Genomic DNA, 16,952 nt, shown 5'->3' with positions numbered 1-16,952 from the left:
TGACATGCTGTTCTCCCTTCGTCAGATACAGGAGAAATGCCTCGAACAACAGATGCCCCTCTACATTGCTTTCATTGATCTCACCAAAGCCTTTGACCTCGTCAGCAGACGTGGTCTCTTCAGACTGCTAGAAAAGATTGGATGTCCACCAAAGCTACTAAGTATCATCACCTCATTCCATGACAATATGAAAGGCACAATTCAACATGGCGGCTCCTCATCAGACCCCTTTCCTATCCTGAGTGGTGTGAAACAGGGCTGTGTTCTCGCACCCACATTTTTGGGATTTTCTTCTCCCTGCTGCTTTCACATGCGTTCAAGTCTTCTGAAGAAGGAATTTTCCTCCACACAAGATCAGGGGGCAGGTTGTTCAACCTTGCCCGTCTAAGAGCAAAGTCCAAAGTACGAAAAGTCCTCATCAGGGAACTCCTCTTTGCTGACGATGCTGCTTTAACATCTCACACTGAAGAGTCCCTGCAGAGTCTCATCGACAGGTTTGCGGCTGCCTGCAATGAATTTGGCCTAACCATCAGCCTCAAGAAAATGAACATCATGGGGCAGGACGTCAGAAATGCTCCATCCATCAATATTGGCGACCATGCTCTGGAGGTGGTTCAAGAGTTCACCTATCTAGGCTCAACTATCACCAGTAACCTGTCTCTAGATGCAGAAATCAACAAGCGCATGGGAAAGGCTTCCACTGCTAAGACTGGCCAAGAGAGTGTGGGAAAATGGCACACTGACACGGAACACAAAAGTCCGAGTGTATCAAGCTTGTGTCCTCAGTACCTTGCTCTATGGCAGCGAGGCCTGGACAACGTATGTCAGCCAAGAGCGACGTCTCAATTCATTCCATCTTCGCTGCCTCCGGAGAATACTTGGCATCAGGTGGCAGGATTGTATCTCCAACACAGAAGTCCTCGAGGCGGCCAACATCCCCAGTTTATACACACTACTGAGTCAGCGGCGCTTGAGATGGCTTGGCCATGTGAGCCGCATGGAAGATGGCAGGATCCCCAAAGACACATTGTACAGCGAGCTCGCCACTGGTATCAGACCCACCGGCCGTCCATGTCTCCGCTTTAAAGACGTCTGCAAACGCGACATGAAGTCCTGTGACATTGATCACAAGTCATGAGAGTGAGTTGCCAGCGTTCGCCAGAGCTGGCGGACAGCCATAAAGGCGGGGCTAAAGTGTGGCGAGTCGAAGAGACTTAGCAGTTAGCAGGAAAAAAGACAAAAGCGCAAGGGGAGAGCCAACTGTGTAACAGCCCCGACAAACAAATTTTTCTGCAGCACCTGTGGAAGAGCCTGTCACTCTAGAATTGGCCTTTATAGCCACTCCAGGCGCTGCTCCACACACCACTGACCACCTCCAGGCGCTTATCCATTGTCTCTCGAGATAAGGAGGCCAAAGAAGAAGAATACAGTTCCAGCATAATTTCCCTGTTCTTCTATTCTATACCTCGGCCAATAAAGGAAAGGATGCCATATGCCTTCTTAACCACCTTATCGACCTGTCCTGCTACCTTCAGGGATCTGTGGATATTCACTCCAAGGTCCCTCACTTCCTCTACACCTCTCAGTATTCTTCCTTTAATCGTGTGTTCCAGTCACATCTTAATCTCCTGCAACCTTCAGCCTTAGCAAAGACTACTAATGAGTTGAGACATCTTTTAAGCTTTTTTAGAATTACAGATTTAAGTGGAATTTAAATTTGGCTCAATGGGTCTATGCCAGTGCTTATGCTCCACATGTATATGCTTCAACCCTTCTTCTTCTAACCCTTTTCTGCATTTAATTTTAGTCCTTTCTTCCTCATGTATTTATCCAGCTTCCCTTTAAAGTCATTATTGAGCTTCCCCTTAAAGGCATCAATTCCTAGTTTATGTCTAGTTTAGCAATAATCTGCCCCTTCAAATCTCAAATGTCTCTTTTTTAATCTCTTCTAATCTCTTCAGGACCACCATGTCAATCTCCCTGGTGAGGACTAAGGCAAAATAATGATTCAATATTTCTGTCATTACCTGCGAGTTTATCTTGTGCATCCGATAGTAGCCATATCCTTATCCTGATTTTCAATTTGTTATTTGTATGTAGAATCCTATAACATTGCTTTTTATATTTCTTGATAACTTAACTTCACAGTTTCTCTTTTTCTTCTTAATTTTGTTTTTATCTCTTACCTAACCTCTTTGTATTCCCTATTGCTATCCTCTCCTTTATTGTCTATGTACCTAGTGTATGCCTTTTTGTTTCATTTTGCCCTTATCTCTTTATTTATCCATGGAGTTTCATTATTGGTTTGTATGTTCTTCTTTTTAGTGGTATATTTCTCCTGAACTCTTTTATATGTTTTATATATTTCTCACTTCTGTTCTATCTCTTTGTCAATATATTTTTCCAGTTTACCATTCTTTATTCCAATCTCATTCCCGCAATCTATTATTTTGATCTTTGTCTTATGTCTTTCTCAATCATCATCTTAAACCTTAATATGTTGTGCTTGTTATCACCTAGATCTTCCCCTCTGCTTACTTCTCTTATCTGTTCCTTTTACTAGATCCAGCAGTGATTTCTCTCTTGTTGAGCTTCTTATGTACTGGGTAAGAAAGGAGTTCTGTAAAAATTCCATTCCACTTTGCTCTTTCCATACTTCTTCTTGCCAGCTTATTTGGCAATAGTTTAAATCTCCCATGATTATTATTCTATGTCTTTTATTCATTTCAGGTATTTGGTTACATATTTCTTCCTCCATCTCCCTTCTAATATTAGGTGGACTGTAGAATACCCCTTTTAGTGTGATTGATCCTTTCTTATCCTTTATCTCAATCCATATGGATTTTATTTCTATTTTATTAGTTATGCCTTTTTTTCTACTGCCATTATATTATCTGTAATTAGTACAGCTACCCCACTGCCCCTTCTTCTTTTCCTATCCTTTCTAAATATGTTATAACCTGCAATATTTAACTGCCAGTCCTGTTCTTTATGTGGACATGTTTCAGTTCTCCCTACTTCATCTGCTTCCTCGCTACAAATTATTGTCTTTAGTTCTCCTGTTTTGTTTCGGATGCTGTGCACATTATTGTACAGGCAATTTAATTTGTTTTTATTAATTGTTCCTCTGACTTTATTTCTAACAGTCCCTTTATACCTATGTTCTACAATAGAATCTGTTCCCTGACTATTTATATTACCCTTAATCTTAACTTGGTATGACTTTTATTCTCATCTCCTATTTCTTTTATCTTCAGGCTTATGTTACTTTCACTGGATCCCTCCCATCCGCAGTTTAAAGATTTATCCACTATCCGAGTTATCCTTTCCACTAGGAATTCTAAAGACATTCATAATTTTTATTCAACCATTCTGAGACTCTCCTTTGATTATCCCCATCTTTCACATACAAATTTCTTCTCTAGTGTGCTCACTATACCAGCTCCAGTTTGCACCTGCAGCTTTGCATAAAGATGCTAACAAGCAAACAGAGGAAATTTGAGTATTATTAATACATTACCATTGAGACAGAATTAGGAATATCTTTAAATATTTACATACAACTTGCTGTAGAAGAGCAAAAGTGGATCCTATAAATTTAAGTTTTCATATCAAAAGCAGTCTAACGTTAACAAATAAATGTTACGCTCTTATAGTACCAGAACCTTTATTGTTCAAACAGAACTTTGTTGCTCTCTGTAGCAGCTGTAAATAAACAGCTCTAATCTTGATTTTTCAACCTTACTTGAGCTGATTAGTTGCACTTTGAATTTAAGGACAACCAAAGTTCACCATTTTTTATTATTTAATTGGAAGACTGCATTAAGTGGTTCGAAAGCAGTAATCCTAATCTTGGGTTGGGTAGCAATATGGGCCGTACAGTACACCTCAGTGCTCCCTTGTTGCTGAACAGAAAATTGACCAAAGTTCCTGCTCTTAACTACTATCCAGAAAGAAAAACTGCAAACGCTGGAAAATTGAAATTTAAAAAGTATGCGAAATACACAGTTCTGCCAACATCAGAAAAAATTTAAACACAGGTTATGACATTTCAGGCATGTATCCTTCACAACTACCCTTCATAACCTGTCTTTTTTGCTTTAAAGTTGCTGACCTGCTCAGCTCACACATAGATAATGGTGACTTGGACAAGGCACCTTCAGAAGAGCAGCAGATAAACCTGGTGAGATGAGAACGTCTTTTAAAAAGGAGTCAGCAGTGACCGAGCAAAGCCTTGTACATTTAAGCAGATTAATAGTACAACGTGGAAACCTAAATCTGTATAATTGGATATCAGTTGAGAAGTAACCATAGAATCAGATTTTGGTGCTGACAGGTAAAGGTAATTATACTAATAACTCTCACCAGCTTGGGACACAAGGTCTTTGATATATCCTCGTATTCTCTGCAAACCCACAGATTCCCAGAAGTCCAACACAGTGTGAAGAGCCAGGAAAGCACTGTAGTCTTTTAAACCTGAAATAAGTCAATTGGTTTAAGATAGTCTGTGTTAAAGACTGCAAAATGCTATACAATTCAGATCATAAATTTTTGAACCTCAATTTACAAATTGTTATTTGAAATGAAATTGTATTTGTCACAAATGAACTATTTCTCCTTTGAAGTCAAGTAGAATATAGTAACAATTGGTCATTTATGAATTAAATATTGCCAATTAGACCAGACTGCTAAATTGTGAATGGAATATATAATTATCTGTATACACACCAATTTGTAAGGAAAATGTAGCCTCACTCATGATAGAATGCTCAAAACTCATTATTTTTTTTCTACCATATTGATCGCTCTTCTGAAACATCAATCCTCATCACACCTCTTATGTTTGAACACATGGGTTAGGTTTCATCCAAAAGGGGGCAGATGTTTCAGCCAATAGTGACTGCGATGGGAAAGCGGATCTGTCTTTAACAAGTGCAGGGAAAGAAAATTGGAGAAGACGACTAGTGCACAGTGAGACTTGAAGGTGGGTGAGTAGATTTACTGGTGCAGGATGCACCCCCACTAATCCCTTCCTTTACCTGGATCTCCTCCTCCTCATCCACCAACAGGAAGCTGCTTGTTCCTCAGGGTGACCTGCTCATCCTTCCACTGGCAGCTTCTGCTCCTTGGGGCCAGGGTTGGGATTGGGCTTGGGTTTGATGGGTAGCTGGTCAGCAGGTGCCTCTCTTGTTTGAGTAGTTCGGTGCTCAGGTTTACTTTACAGCTCTGGTAGTGGACAGTGATCCTTTGCCTGGCAGTAGGAGCAGACCCAGGGTCTGACCCCTTTTCACTAGTCACAGTGTATGAGACGTGGCCTGGCTGCAGGCAACTCCTAACATTAATCTTGAAGCACAGCTGGTTGTGTAGCTCCTTCTCACAGCGAGGGAACTGCAGGCTCCCAAACTCATCGCAATTGAAGGCTGCCTCCAAACTGCTGCATGCGTAGCTCTCGATCCCCTGGCAGCTCAATCCTCACTGCCACCACTAGACTCCAAGTAGTGCAGGCCAAGCAGGAGCTACAATTGTACGTGCTTTTGGTGAGACCATATTTGGTGTACTGTGTGCAGTTTTGTTCTCCACATTTAAGAAAGGATATCCTTGCATTGAAGGTTCACTCAAATGGTCCCTGGAATGAGGGGGTTGTCCGATGATGAGCGGCTGAGTAAATTGGGCATATATTCTCTGCAGTTTAGTTGAATGAGAGGCAATCTCATTGAAACATATAAGATTCTATAAAGGGGTTGGATAGCGTAGACACAGATTATTTCCGCTAGTCGGGGTATCTAAAACGCGGTGGCACAGTCTAAGGATAAGAGGTTGATCATTTCCAGCTGAGATGAGAAATTACTTCCCTCAAAGGGTTGTGAGTCTTGGACTTTTCTACCACTAAGGGTTGTGGAGGCTCCATCGTTGAATACATTTAAGTCTAGGATAGATAGATTTTTGGTCTCTCAGGCGAGTGGGCAGGAAAGTGGAGTTGAAGCCTAAAATCAGCCACGATTTTATTGAATGGTGGAGCAGGCTCAGTGGGCCAAATGGTCTACTCCTGCTCCTATTTCTTGTGTTCTTGAGCAGGACCTCCACTGAGCCTGGCAGGTGAGCTCTAGCCGTTCAGAGGGATCGGGCATTATAGGGTGGTTGTGCTGTGCACCAGGTGAAGTGTTGGAATAGCCTTGTCAATAATCCCACTCTCTCCCCATAACCCTATATCAATCCCATAATAATCCATTTGTCCCATGCTCTCTCCACATAGTCCAGTATCAGTCACATAGGACAAGACTAGGCAAGGCCAGGAGCAGAGTGAGCTACTGAAGAGGGTTCGGTGTGGCTTGGAGTGGAGCGGGTGAAAAGGGTGAGGTGAGCCTCATAGTGGAGCGGGTGAAGAGGGTTAGGCTTGGCTTGGAGTGGAGTGGGTGAAGAGGGTGAGGTGAGGCTTGGAGTGGAGCAGGTGAAGAAGGCAAAGTGAGGCTCGGAATGGAGCGGATGAAGAGAGTGAAGTGTGGCTCGGAGTGGAGTGGGTGAAGAGGGCGAGGCGAGGTCAGGAACAGAGCAGCTGATGAGGACGAGGAGAGGCCAGGAGTGACTAATTAATATTTCCTTATACAGGATTACATCCATCTTTTAGTCCTGTCAGAACAGGGACTTTCAAGCAAGTGCGATGCTACAGGTGGAAATAAAATGCTGACTGCTGCAGTTCCCACCCAGTAAAAAATAAACAGACTTTCAGATGAACACACGATTTGCCTTGTTTGTTCTGATCACATCAGCGTTGGGATACTCAAGTAAACAACCTCAAAAAGCACTTGGAAACTTATAAGCATGTTAGTCACGCTGATTCCTCTTGCACCTGTCAATAGTAGGCATTTTTTTAGCCCAACATGTTAGGTCAGAATGTTACAGATGCTGTGGTATTTTTTGGCCAAGCCATTGCAGAACATGGATTATTTATTGCTTTTGCATTCATTTTACAAAACTCATAAAACTGGAATTTCCTGATTTAAACATTGCAAAAGAATTTTCCGGTGTGAGAACGAAAGCCACTGCAATCATAAAAGTTCTTGCCAACCGCCATTCTGAATCAGCTGGAACACATGCTAAAATGGCTCAATCACATCAGAGGTGGTTGAAAGTAATGATGTTTGCACTGACAAGGAGATTTTCATTAGCACTGGGTACTTTCGCCAGACTCTTAAAGTTGTAAAATCAGATCTCTTGGCCATGGAAATATGTAATATAGTAAATGCAGAAAACCTGTTTAAGTGTCATGAACTCTGTTTTTGCTAACCACCATGGGAGAACGTTATTGGTTTCTCTTCTGAATCTGGCAACTTCATGATAGAAAAAATAACTTTTTTAAGTCAGATAAACAGCAGTCAAGTTCTGTGCACAGTCTGTCTTGTGTTTCCTACACATTGCGTATCTTGCAACAAAGGATGCTGTTAAAGCAACCTCAAATCCAGTGGAGGATCTGCTGGTGGACATTTTTTATTATATTAATAGTAGCGCAAAACAAAATGAGGAGTACAAGCAATACCAGTAATGGATGATGTAGCCGAGCTACAACTAATAAAACATGGGGGAACAAGGTGGCTCAGTCTCTGCCAAGCAGTAGCAAGATGTAATAATCAGTGGGAGCCCCTTAAAGTTTACTTTGGAAGCAACAATGAAATAGAAAACCTGGCTGAGTTCAGCTAATTTACACATACAACTCCGACCTATCTGAGATTAAATAAGCCAGTAATGAGGTTTAGAAACCAACTGACAATCTACATTGTTTTATATTTGAAAAAAATAGCAACTCATGATTTTTATACTAACCCTCTTGATTTACAAGATGGTGGGGTTGGCATGTCTGACATATTAATATACCTATGAGTTCGCAAAATCCTCAACAAAGCAATCTTAGTGTGTACAAAGCCAACATGTGCTGTCTGCCAGAATGAAAAGGTCAAATGCTAAATGGATTCAATTTTAAAAAAAAGTAAAACTATCTCATTGTTCCATGCATTCGAAGTAGAAACTGTTTTCAGATCGTGGGATATGGAATTTATCCTACTTATGACCCTGACTGCAAATTGTGCATCACTTATGGGTTTATCAGAGCTAATCCCTCTTAATAAGTCCAGTACCCTAAATGTACAAACACACTGGGCTGAATTTTCTGGCGGGCATCGGGACCCTGATGTCGGGACTATATGTGGGTCCCAACCCCCATTGTGTGAATCCTGCCTGCACGATTTTTCCAGAGGCGGCCAATTAACAGACCATCGCCGGAGCCCCATCCAATTAAGGACGATGGGTGGACTGCGCAGATGGGAGGGCCAATCAAAGCTCCTCAAAATGGAGGCATCCTCCAAAGACTTCGGAAATTTTAAAAAATAAGTGAGGCCACAGCTTCCAGGCCATTATAGTGGAGATGGAACCCCTTCACAGGAAGGCCTGCAGCCTTGGCTGTGGCCTGCTGATCCCCATGGCTCTGGGAGGGCTGGGGGAAAATTAAAGGAGGCCTCGCTGGTCCACTGGCCTGCCACCCGGAAGCCACCTCCAGGCAACAGCCTCCAGGCAACGGCCTCCAGGCAACGGCCGGGCTTTGGCTTCAGCTGGGGGGCCCATGGGCCATTAGAAAAATTGCAGATGTGAGGAAATAGATCACTCACTTGGATTAATAATGCCTAATCGATGACCCGCCATTTTCCAGCAGTTAATCTGTCTCCCTGAGATGCTGCCTCCAGAGAAAAAGCACGGAGGCGGCAACACAGATTTTGCTTCTGTGGCAAAATCCAGCCCATTATTTCAGCATTGGGGATCAACTTACAATCAAATTCCAGTCTTTTGAAATCAATAGAAATTAAACTCTAGCAGTTTCTATAACAGGTGGATGATCCACAACAATAATTTTATGTCTGAGCAGCATTGAAAATCAACTACTGGACTCAGAGACATAGGTTATAATTACCAAGATCAGCAATGATCCAACTGAAAGGCAGACAAGCCTGAGGGGCTGAATGGCATACTCCTGTTCCTGGAAGCATGAGTTAATCAGGGCCGGTCAGCATGGATTATTAAAAGATCATTCTTGGCCAACTTATAGGGCTAGATTTTGAGCTGGAGCCGGTGATGGACCGAAAAGGTGGGGAGAACCCTGCCTCTGCCTTTTTGTGTCCCCCCGGAGTGATCCTCCGGTCTTTTTGAGTCAAAGTGGGCCACAAATTGCCCACGAAGGATGGACCTCACTCGCACCCCACCGCCCCCCCAAGCCCGCGGGGAGGACGCCTTGTTTTACAAGGAGGCCACCCCGCCCCCACCTCCGCCACTTAACAATGGCAGCGAGAACAGGCCCTTAAGGGCTTCAATTAGCCTCTGAGCAGGAAGGCCGTCGTCGGCCTATACCGCCTCCAGGAAGATCGCTGAGGCAACAGGCCCTCCACCCACCCCTCCCGCCACGATTCTCCGTGTCTCCCTGCCTCAGGGGGAACATAAAATCCCAGCCCTAGAATTTGTTGAAGAAATAACAGACGGCGGCACAGTGGCGCAGTGGTTAGCACTGCAGCCTCACAGCTCCAGTGACCCGGGTTCAATTCTGGGTACTGCCTGTGTGGAGTTTGCAAGTTCTCCCTGTGTCTGCGTGGGTTTTCTCCGGGTGCTCCGGTTTCCTCCCACAAGCCAAAAGACTTGCAGGTTGGTAGGTAAATTGGCCATTATAAATTGTCCCTAGTATAGGTAGGTGGTAGGGAAATATAGGGTCAGGTGGGGATGTGGTAGGAATATGGGATTAGTGCAGGATTAGTATAAATGGGTGGTTGATGGCCGGCACAGACTCGGTGGGCCGAAGGGCCTGTTTCAGTGCTGTATCTCTAAAAAAAAAAGAATAGATAAAGGAAACGGATCAAGTGCAGTTGATATGGATATTCAACAGGAATGATATTTCTCATGGTAAGGTGGCTGATACACCGCTTTTTAAATACTGAACCATTATACAATGTAATGCACAATGTATTAATCCACTGCGTAGGTATAACTATGATTAACTTTTACTATTATTTTAAGGACAATAATTGCTATTTATACAGGACATCCTGAAGTCAGAGAGAGTTAATGGAAGGTGAATTTTCAGCTCCTGGTCAGATGAAGTCATCAAATAATGCCTCTAATTTTTTTCTCTTTTTTATACTTTTGACTCTTTAGCAGCCTATTCTGAAGCTAGTGGTTTAGTGGGGCATAGTCATGCAGGTATTGTCAGCCTTCTGGTGGTTCATTCTATATGACCATGACAATGGACAGGAAAGGAAAGAATCACAGTCAAGCCTAATCCTATCCTTCTGCAACATTTGGCATACACACCGAAGTGGACTGAACATTATTTTTTTCTGTACTTAGCTTGGGGTTGCTGTGGCCAACTGTAGCAAACTCTCAGTCATCTGAGATTGGCTAACTCAGAATCAACCAGTGCTCAAACGTAGCATCTTCCATAGTTGCATGGTTTACTACATCATATGGTGCACATTTACAAATATAATGCCTTCCTGAGTTAATTGATTGAGTGTTCATATTTATTTGTAAACAACATTTATAAAAGCATCTTATTGGAAACATCTGTTCACAGTAAACATGTAGTTAAATGCCTGCTTTACCTGTCCAGATGTACTCAGAACTGAAGCCAAAGCCAAATCCATGTGAAATCACAAGTGGCTGGAAGCAGTTTTGGAGTTCTGGCTTTACATACAAGAAAGCACAACCTTTTGGGCTACAGAACCATTTATGGCAATTGGATGTATAGTAATCAGCACCTAGAGAGCTGAGATACAGAATTATTACAGTTAAACATACTTTTAATCATTCAACAGCAATACAATGTTGCTAAGGACACAATAGAGTAGCAGTTATGCTACTGAACTGACAACCCAGAGGTCATAAGTTTACATAGCTGTTGGACTGAGCCTGTCTGAGGAGGTCAAGTTACCAACACAAGTAAATCAACTTGAAACACAGCAGCATTCTAATCACGATCGGTTAAAATTAACAGCATGGGTTTACTTGCCTGAGTTTCAGATCCACTACACCAAGTGCGTGTGCTCCATCAATCAGTACTTTTGTACCCCTATCAGGTATATAATAGATTTCACTTAATAAAAAAAATGTCCAAATCATAGATAAATTCATTCTAATTTGCTCAGAAATATTATATTTTAATAAGGAAAGTGTAGAAGAATTGGTATTGCAAACACAGATCAGAATTTTGTTCCTGGGATGAGAGGGTTGTCCTATGATGACAGGCCGAGTAAATTGAGCCTATATTCTCTGGAGTTTAGAAGAATCTGAAGGGGTTTGACAGGGTGGACACTGAGAGGTTGTCCCCTGGCTGGGGAATCTAGAACACAGGCGCACAGTCTCAGGATGAGGGGTTGATTATTTAGGACTGAAATGAGGAGAAATGTCTTCATTCAGAGGGTCGTGAACCTTTGGAATTCTCTTCCCCAGAGGGTTGTGGATACTCCCTTGTTGAGCATATTCAAGCCTGAAATAGATTTTTAATCTCTGAGGGAATCAAGGGACATGGGGAGCTGGTGGGAAATTGGAGTTGAGGCAGAAGATCAGCCATGATCGGAGCAGGCTCAAGGGTCCATACGATCTACTCTTGCTCCTATTTCTAGTGTTCTGAAGGTTGAATTACACAGAATAAGACTTCTTTATAACCTTTGATATAAATACACTAATTCTTGCTCTCCTCAGCAATAAAATGACCCATAAAGAATGTTCAATGTACAAATTCTTCCATAACACTTCAATATTTGGTTCTGAGACACAACATTAAAAGGACTGTCATTTCACAGGAGACAGAGAAAACTGGGCTGAATTTTCATTCCCTGGTCCCAATCCCGCCATTGGGATGAAATGCGGGTCCGGAACCCGGAAATGCAGGGACACTGAGGGAGATTTTGGAACAGGCAACCAATTAAGTGGGCAAGCTCCTGAGGCTGGAAGGCCAATAGGAGGTCCTCCAGCACTGATAGATCGGCAGCCCCACTGTCAGATGTTGCGCTTCTGATGTAGGCTGGAGAACGAGAAGGCGCCTCAAGATGGAGGTGCCCTCTAAAGAATTTTTGAAGTTTAAATATAAAAAGTGGCCACAGCTGCCAGACTGCCATTGTGAAGAGGGAACCAAAAGGATGGCCTATGGCCACAACTGTGCCCCTCTGGCAATTGCAGCTGTGGGGTGGGATGGGGGGGGGGGTGTTGGTGGTGGTTAAATTGAATGAGGCATCAATGGCCCCTCCCCGCCTGCTGCTGGGCGGCCACCTCCATTCATCAGCTAGGCTGCGGACTCAGCGGCGGGGGAGGGTGGGTAGGGTGGCATTGAAAGGGTGGAAGTATTCGCTATTTTAGCGGGCTTAAAAGTGGATAAATCCCCAGGCCCAGATGAGATGTATCTCAGGCTGTTATGTGAGGCAAGGGAGGAGATTGCAGGGCCTCTGACACAAATTTTCAGATCCTCTCTGGCCACGGGAGAGGTGCCAGAGGACTGGAGGACAGCGAATGTGGTACCATTATTTAAGAAGGGTAGCAGGGATAAACCAGGTAATTACAGGCCGGTGAGTCCAACATCAGTGGTTGGGAAACTATTGGAAAAAATTCTGAGGGACAGGATTAATCTCTATTTGGAGAGGCGGGGATTAATCAGGGATAGTCAGCATGGCTTTGTCAGGGGGAGAGCGTGTCTGACTAACTTGACTGAATTTTTTGAGGCAGTGACGAAATGTGTAGATGAGGGTAAAGCAGTTGATGTAGTCTATATGGACTTCAGTAAGGCTTTTGATAAGGTCCCACATGAGAGATTGGTTAAGAAGGTAAGAGCCCATGTGATCCAGGGCAATTTGGCAAATTGGATCCAAAATTGGCTTAGTGGCAGGAGGCAGAGGATGATGGTCAAGGATTGTTTTTGCGAGTGGAAGCCTGTGACCAGTGGTGTACCACAGGGATCAGTGCTGGGACCCTTGCTGTCTGTAGTGTACATTAATGATTTAGATGTGAATATAGGAGGTATGCTCAGTAAGTTCGCAGATGACACGAAAATTGGTGGTGCCGTAAATAGTGAGGAGGAAAGCCTAAGATTACAGGACGATATAGATGGGCTGATAAGATGGGCGGAGCTGTGGCAAACGGAATTTAATCCTGAGAAGTATGAGGTCATGCATTTTGGGAGGACTAACAAGGCAAGGGAATATACAATGGATGGTAGACACTAGGAAGTACAGAGGGTCAGAGGGACCTTGGTGTACTTGTCCATAGATCACTGAAGGCAGCAGCACAGGTAGATAAGGTGGTTAGGAAAGCATATGGGATACTTGCCTTTATTAGCCGAGGCATAGAATATAAGAGCAGGGAGGTTATGATGGAGCTGTATAAAACACTAGTTAGGCCACAGCTGGAGTACTGTGTACAGTTCTGGGCACCACACTATAGGAAGGATGTGATTGCACTGGAGGGGGTGCACAGGAGATTAACCAGGATGTTGCCTGGGCTGCAGCATTTCAGCTATGAAGAGAGACTGAAAAGGCTGGGGTTGTTTTCCTTAGAGCAGAGAAGGCTGAGGGGAGATAGACTGAGGTATACAAAATTATGAGGGGCATTGATAGGTTAGATAGGAAGAAAGTTTTTCCCTTAGCGGAGGGGTCAATAACCAGGGGGCATAGATTTAAGGTAAGGGGCAGGAGGTTTAGAGGGGATTTGAGGAAAAAAATTTTCACCCAGAGGGTGGTGGGAATCTGGAACGCACTGCCTGAAGAGGTGGTAGAGGCAGGAACCCTCACAACATTTAAGAAGTACTTAGATGAGCACTTGAAACGCCATAGCATACAAGGCTATGGGCCAAGTGCTGGAAAATGGGATTAGAATAGGTAGGTGTTTGATGGCCGGCACAGGCATAATGGGCCGAAGGGCCTGTTTCTGTTCTGTATAACTCTATGACTCTAGGGTGGGGGGCACTTATTTTCCAGACAGCTTCTGATAATGCCCTCAATGGACAATTTCATAAGCCTATTTGGCACCTGCTGCTGGTGGGCAGTTAGCCATCATCCCCCCCCCCCCACCAACCACCACTTAATGTGGTCTCCCTCAGAAGAGTCCAGAGGCAGGTGTGGTGGCAGACAGGCATGCCGGCCGGTAGTGGGAAATTGCCAGCACATCAGCCTCCAGTCCAGCCTCCGCACCTCCACAAAAATTATGCCCAATGTCTCTGAAACATAACAGGTATAAATTGCAGAGCAGTGTGGTCTTTCCTGTCATGTATCTGTTGGTTTCTTCAAATTTCCTCACATTGATTTGCTTTAAATAGTGATTAAACGTTGAAACTTATTTTATTAATGGCATTGTCTAAAATATCATTTAGCATCCTAGTCATTTCTAGGCTTCCTTTTCCCCTCTATTGTTACTCTGCCTACAGATAGTAACGCAGTTGGTACCAGGAATTAACGATTAATATCCAGGTCACTGCTGCAAGCAACCCAGGAGAAAAATCATAGGGGCATTAAAAAACTGCTTTTTCAACTTTTCTTTGAACAGTGTAATTTATTAGTTGTATAAATATTGGATGTGGGCAATGAAAGACAGTTTGACTTGACAGTCAGGATTAATTCAATTGGGTAACTAAAGAGTCTGTTCACTATTTAATTGGCATGGGAAGGCAGTGTGCCCGGAGGACGGACCAATGGCAGGAGCGTGGGGGTGGGACAGTTTGAGGCTGGATGTCATGAGATGAAACCTCCAGGAATACACTAAACTAGAGTTGGCAACCCTATTCCTCTCCCAAAATGAATTACAAAAATTACTGCACAACTCAATTGAATTTTCTTGTACGCTACCTTTGGTGACAGATGTCGATGATTTCTGGCAATGGATTTATAAATGATGCATTGCTGGGTATGTGATCAAACACAGCCAATTTTGTCCCAGGCTGCAAAGACTCCTTCACTTTTTTAATAATCTAAAGAACAGAAAAAATACTGATCAAATCTGCTGTACTTTGCAATGTTTTTCTAATTTTGAGATGCACTGTTATATAACATTTTATCTATAAATCTCTTAGCCGGTCAAATTCAATCAATGGAGGCATTAACCATAGCTAACAGACTGATACAGTCCTAGAAATTGGTCTGCGAGCTGCTTATTCTTTGAGTACTACTTTGATTACTAAGGCTCCAATATGGCAGGCAAGAAGCATGAGCACATTTCCAGGGGTAAGTTCTTAGTTCACCATATTGGGCAAAAAAAATGACAAGAGGCATCCTATACCTATGCTTGAAACAGGGCTAGACCCTTTGGATATGCATTGCATTGCCTATGGAATCTGATTCCGCCATCCTGTCAGGTAGCGTGCTCCAGATCTTAACAACACACTGTATGAAAGATTTCCTCTCATTTCCCCTCCAGGTTTTTACCAATTATTTTAACCCTATGACCTCTGTTTACTGATCCACTTTCCAGAGGGAACAGTGGGTGGAATCTTATGAGTCCCACAGATGGCAGGACCTGGGGGTAATCCGAAAGGTCGCCATTGGATTGGCGAGGCAGGTGAGCAATGGAAGTGGCTCCCCATCCGGCAGCGGCGGGTAGCCTATTAGTGGCAATTAACTGAGCAGATTGAGGACACCATCTTACCAGCGGCGGATGGGTCCTCCGCTGCAGGCAAAACCCGGCAGGCCTTTTCATAGTCCATGGGCTGGATTTTAAGAGCCCCCCGCCGCAAAATGGCAGCCCACATGCCGCAGAACCAACACAATCTCCCGCATGGCAGTTCATTTAAATAGCTGGGGCGGCCCAACCCCCAAACACATGGAGGGCGTGGGCTGTCCGATGCCAGCAACGGCATCAGCTGCCTGTACGCAGGCGCTGTCACCATTTTTAAAGGGCAGCCAGACCTGCCAGCATATTTAGATTTTTAAAGATACACCCTCCCAAAATTTATCAAATAAAATCCTTACGCTCCTTTCCCACCCACCAATAACAATTACATTAACTATTTGCCCTTCCCCTCCCAAAACACTTAACTTTTAAATCTGACCTTCCCCCCCACACCCAAGACAGCACAAAGTTTAAAGTTCATCCCTTCCCACCATCCCCTGCACCCATTAAGTTTATTTGACCCTGCCCCCATCCTGGACTGAAAATCTTAACTTCGCCCCTCCTCACCAGTGTCATGCCTGCTTTCCCCCGCCGCGCTGCAGATCATGGCAGGCCCGGAAGATTGCTGGTAAGTATATTTAAATGAATCCGTTTTATTGATTTAAATATTGAAATGCTGGTCCCGTCGCCCAGCAGTGGGGGAGCCGGCACAGAGCCTCACCGTCGCCGTGAGGATCAGACTGGGCCCTCCTGGCGTTGGCCTCCGTGGTGAGCTGCTGCTGGAACCATCTTCCGGCACCCCCCCACCCCCCCGTCCACCACAGAGCCCAACATCAGGGGCTCAGTAAAATCCAACTCCATATATACATCAACTGCACTACCTTCATTAACCCTCCCTGTTACTTCATCAAAGAACTCAATCAGGTTAGTTAACACCAAATCATAGTTTCTCATGTTGGTTACTTCATTGTTCAATAATTTCTGCCAGCAGACTAAAAACACCGAGCTAATTATCTGGAAATGGATCCAATCTATTTAAGTGTTAATGAGGTGTGACGTAGGTAAATGAAGGGCTTAATATCTGTTTCAGGTTTGCTGTACTAAATTGGTGAGAGATGAGTGGAGCAGGCTCTGGGTATGGTCATGTTTGTAGGAGAATCAGAAGAGAAGTGGAAAGAAATAATTCACAAATGGAGAAAGATTACACTGCATTCCCCTGAAAGACAGTCACAGAAGCTGCTTTACTCCTGAAAAAGCATTTACAGGTGCTGAATAAATTATATCCTATTTTGCTCCCTCGGGTAATGAAGTTACAGCATCGTAAATTTCTTTAT

At 43.7% G+C, this 16,952-nt stretch overlaps 1 protein-coding gene across 11 annotated transcripts in view; it reads right to left on the bottom strand.

The window, feature by feature from the left end:
* Positions 1-16,952, bottom strand: part of LOC137363487 (uncharacterized) — a 296,432-nt gene that overhangs the window by 59,610 nt on the left and 219,870 nt on the right. For all 11 annotated transcript variants that reach the window (XM_068027298.1, XM_068027300.1, XM_068027301.1 and 8 more), the window contains 4 exons: positions 14,859-14,980; positions 11,039-11,098; positions 10,632-10,795; positions 4,366-4,476 (listed from right to left, as the gene is read on the bottom strand). In XM_068027298.1, the coding sequence (XP_067883399.1) occupies positions 4,366-4,476; positions 10,632-10,795; positions 11,039-11,098; positions 14,859-14,980 (457 nt within the window). The remainder of the gene's footprint in view (positions 1-4,365; positions 4,477-10,631; positions 10,796-11,038; positions 11,099-14,858; positions 14,981-16,952) is intronic.

This window comes from Heterodontus francisci, chromosome 3 (genome assembly GCF_036365525.1).
Source record: "Heterodontus francisci isolate sHetFra1 chromosome 3, sHetFra1.hap1, whole genome shotgun sequence".
Classification (NCBI taxonomy): domain Eukaryota; kingdom Metazoa; phylum Chordata; class Chondrichthyes; order Heterodontiformes; family Heterodontidae; genus Heterodontus; species Heterodontus francisci.
Note: the sequence above shows the minus strand (reverse complement) of the source record. Positions and strands in the feature narration are given on the sequence as shown.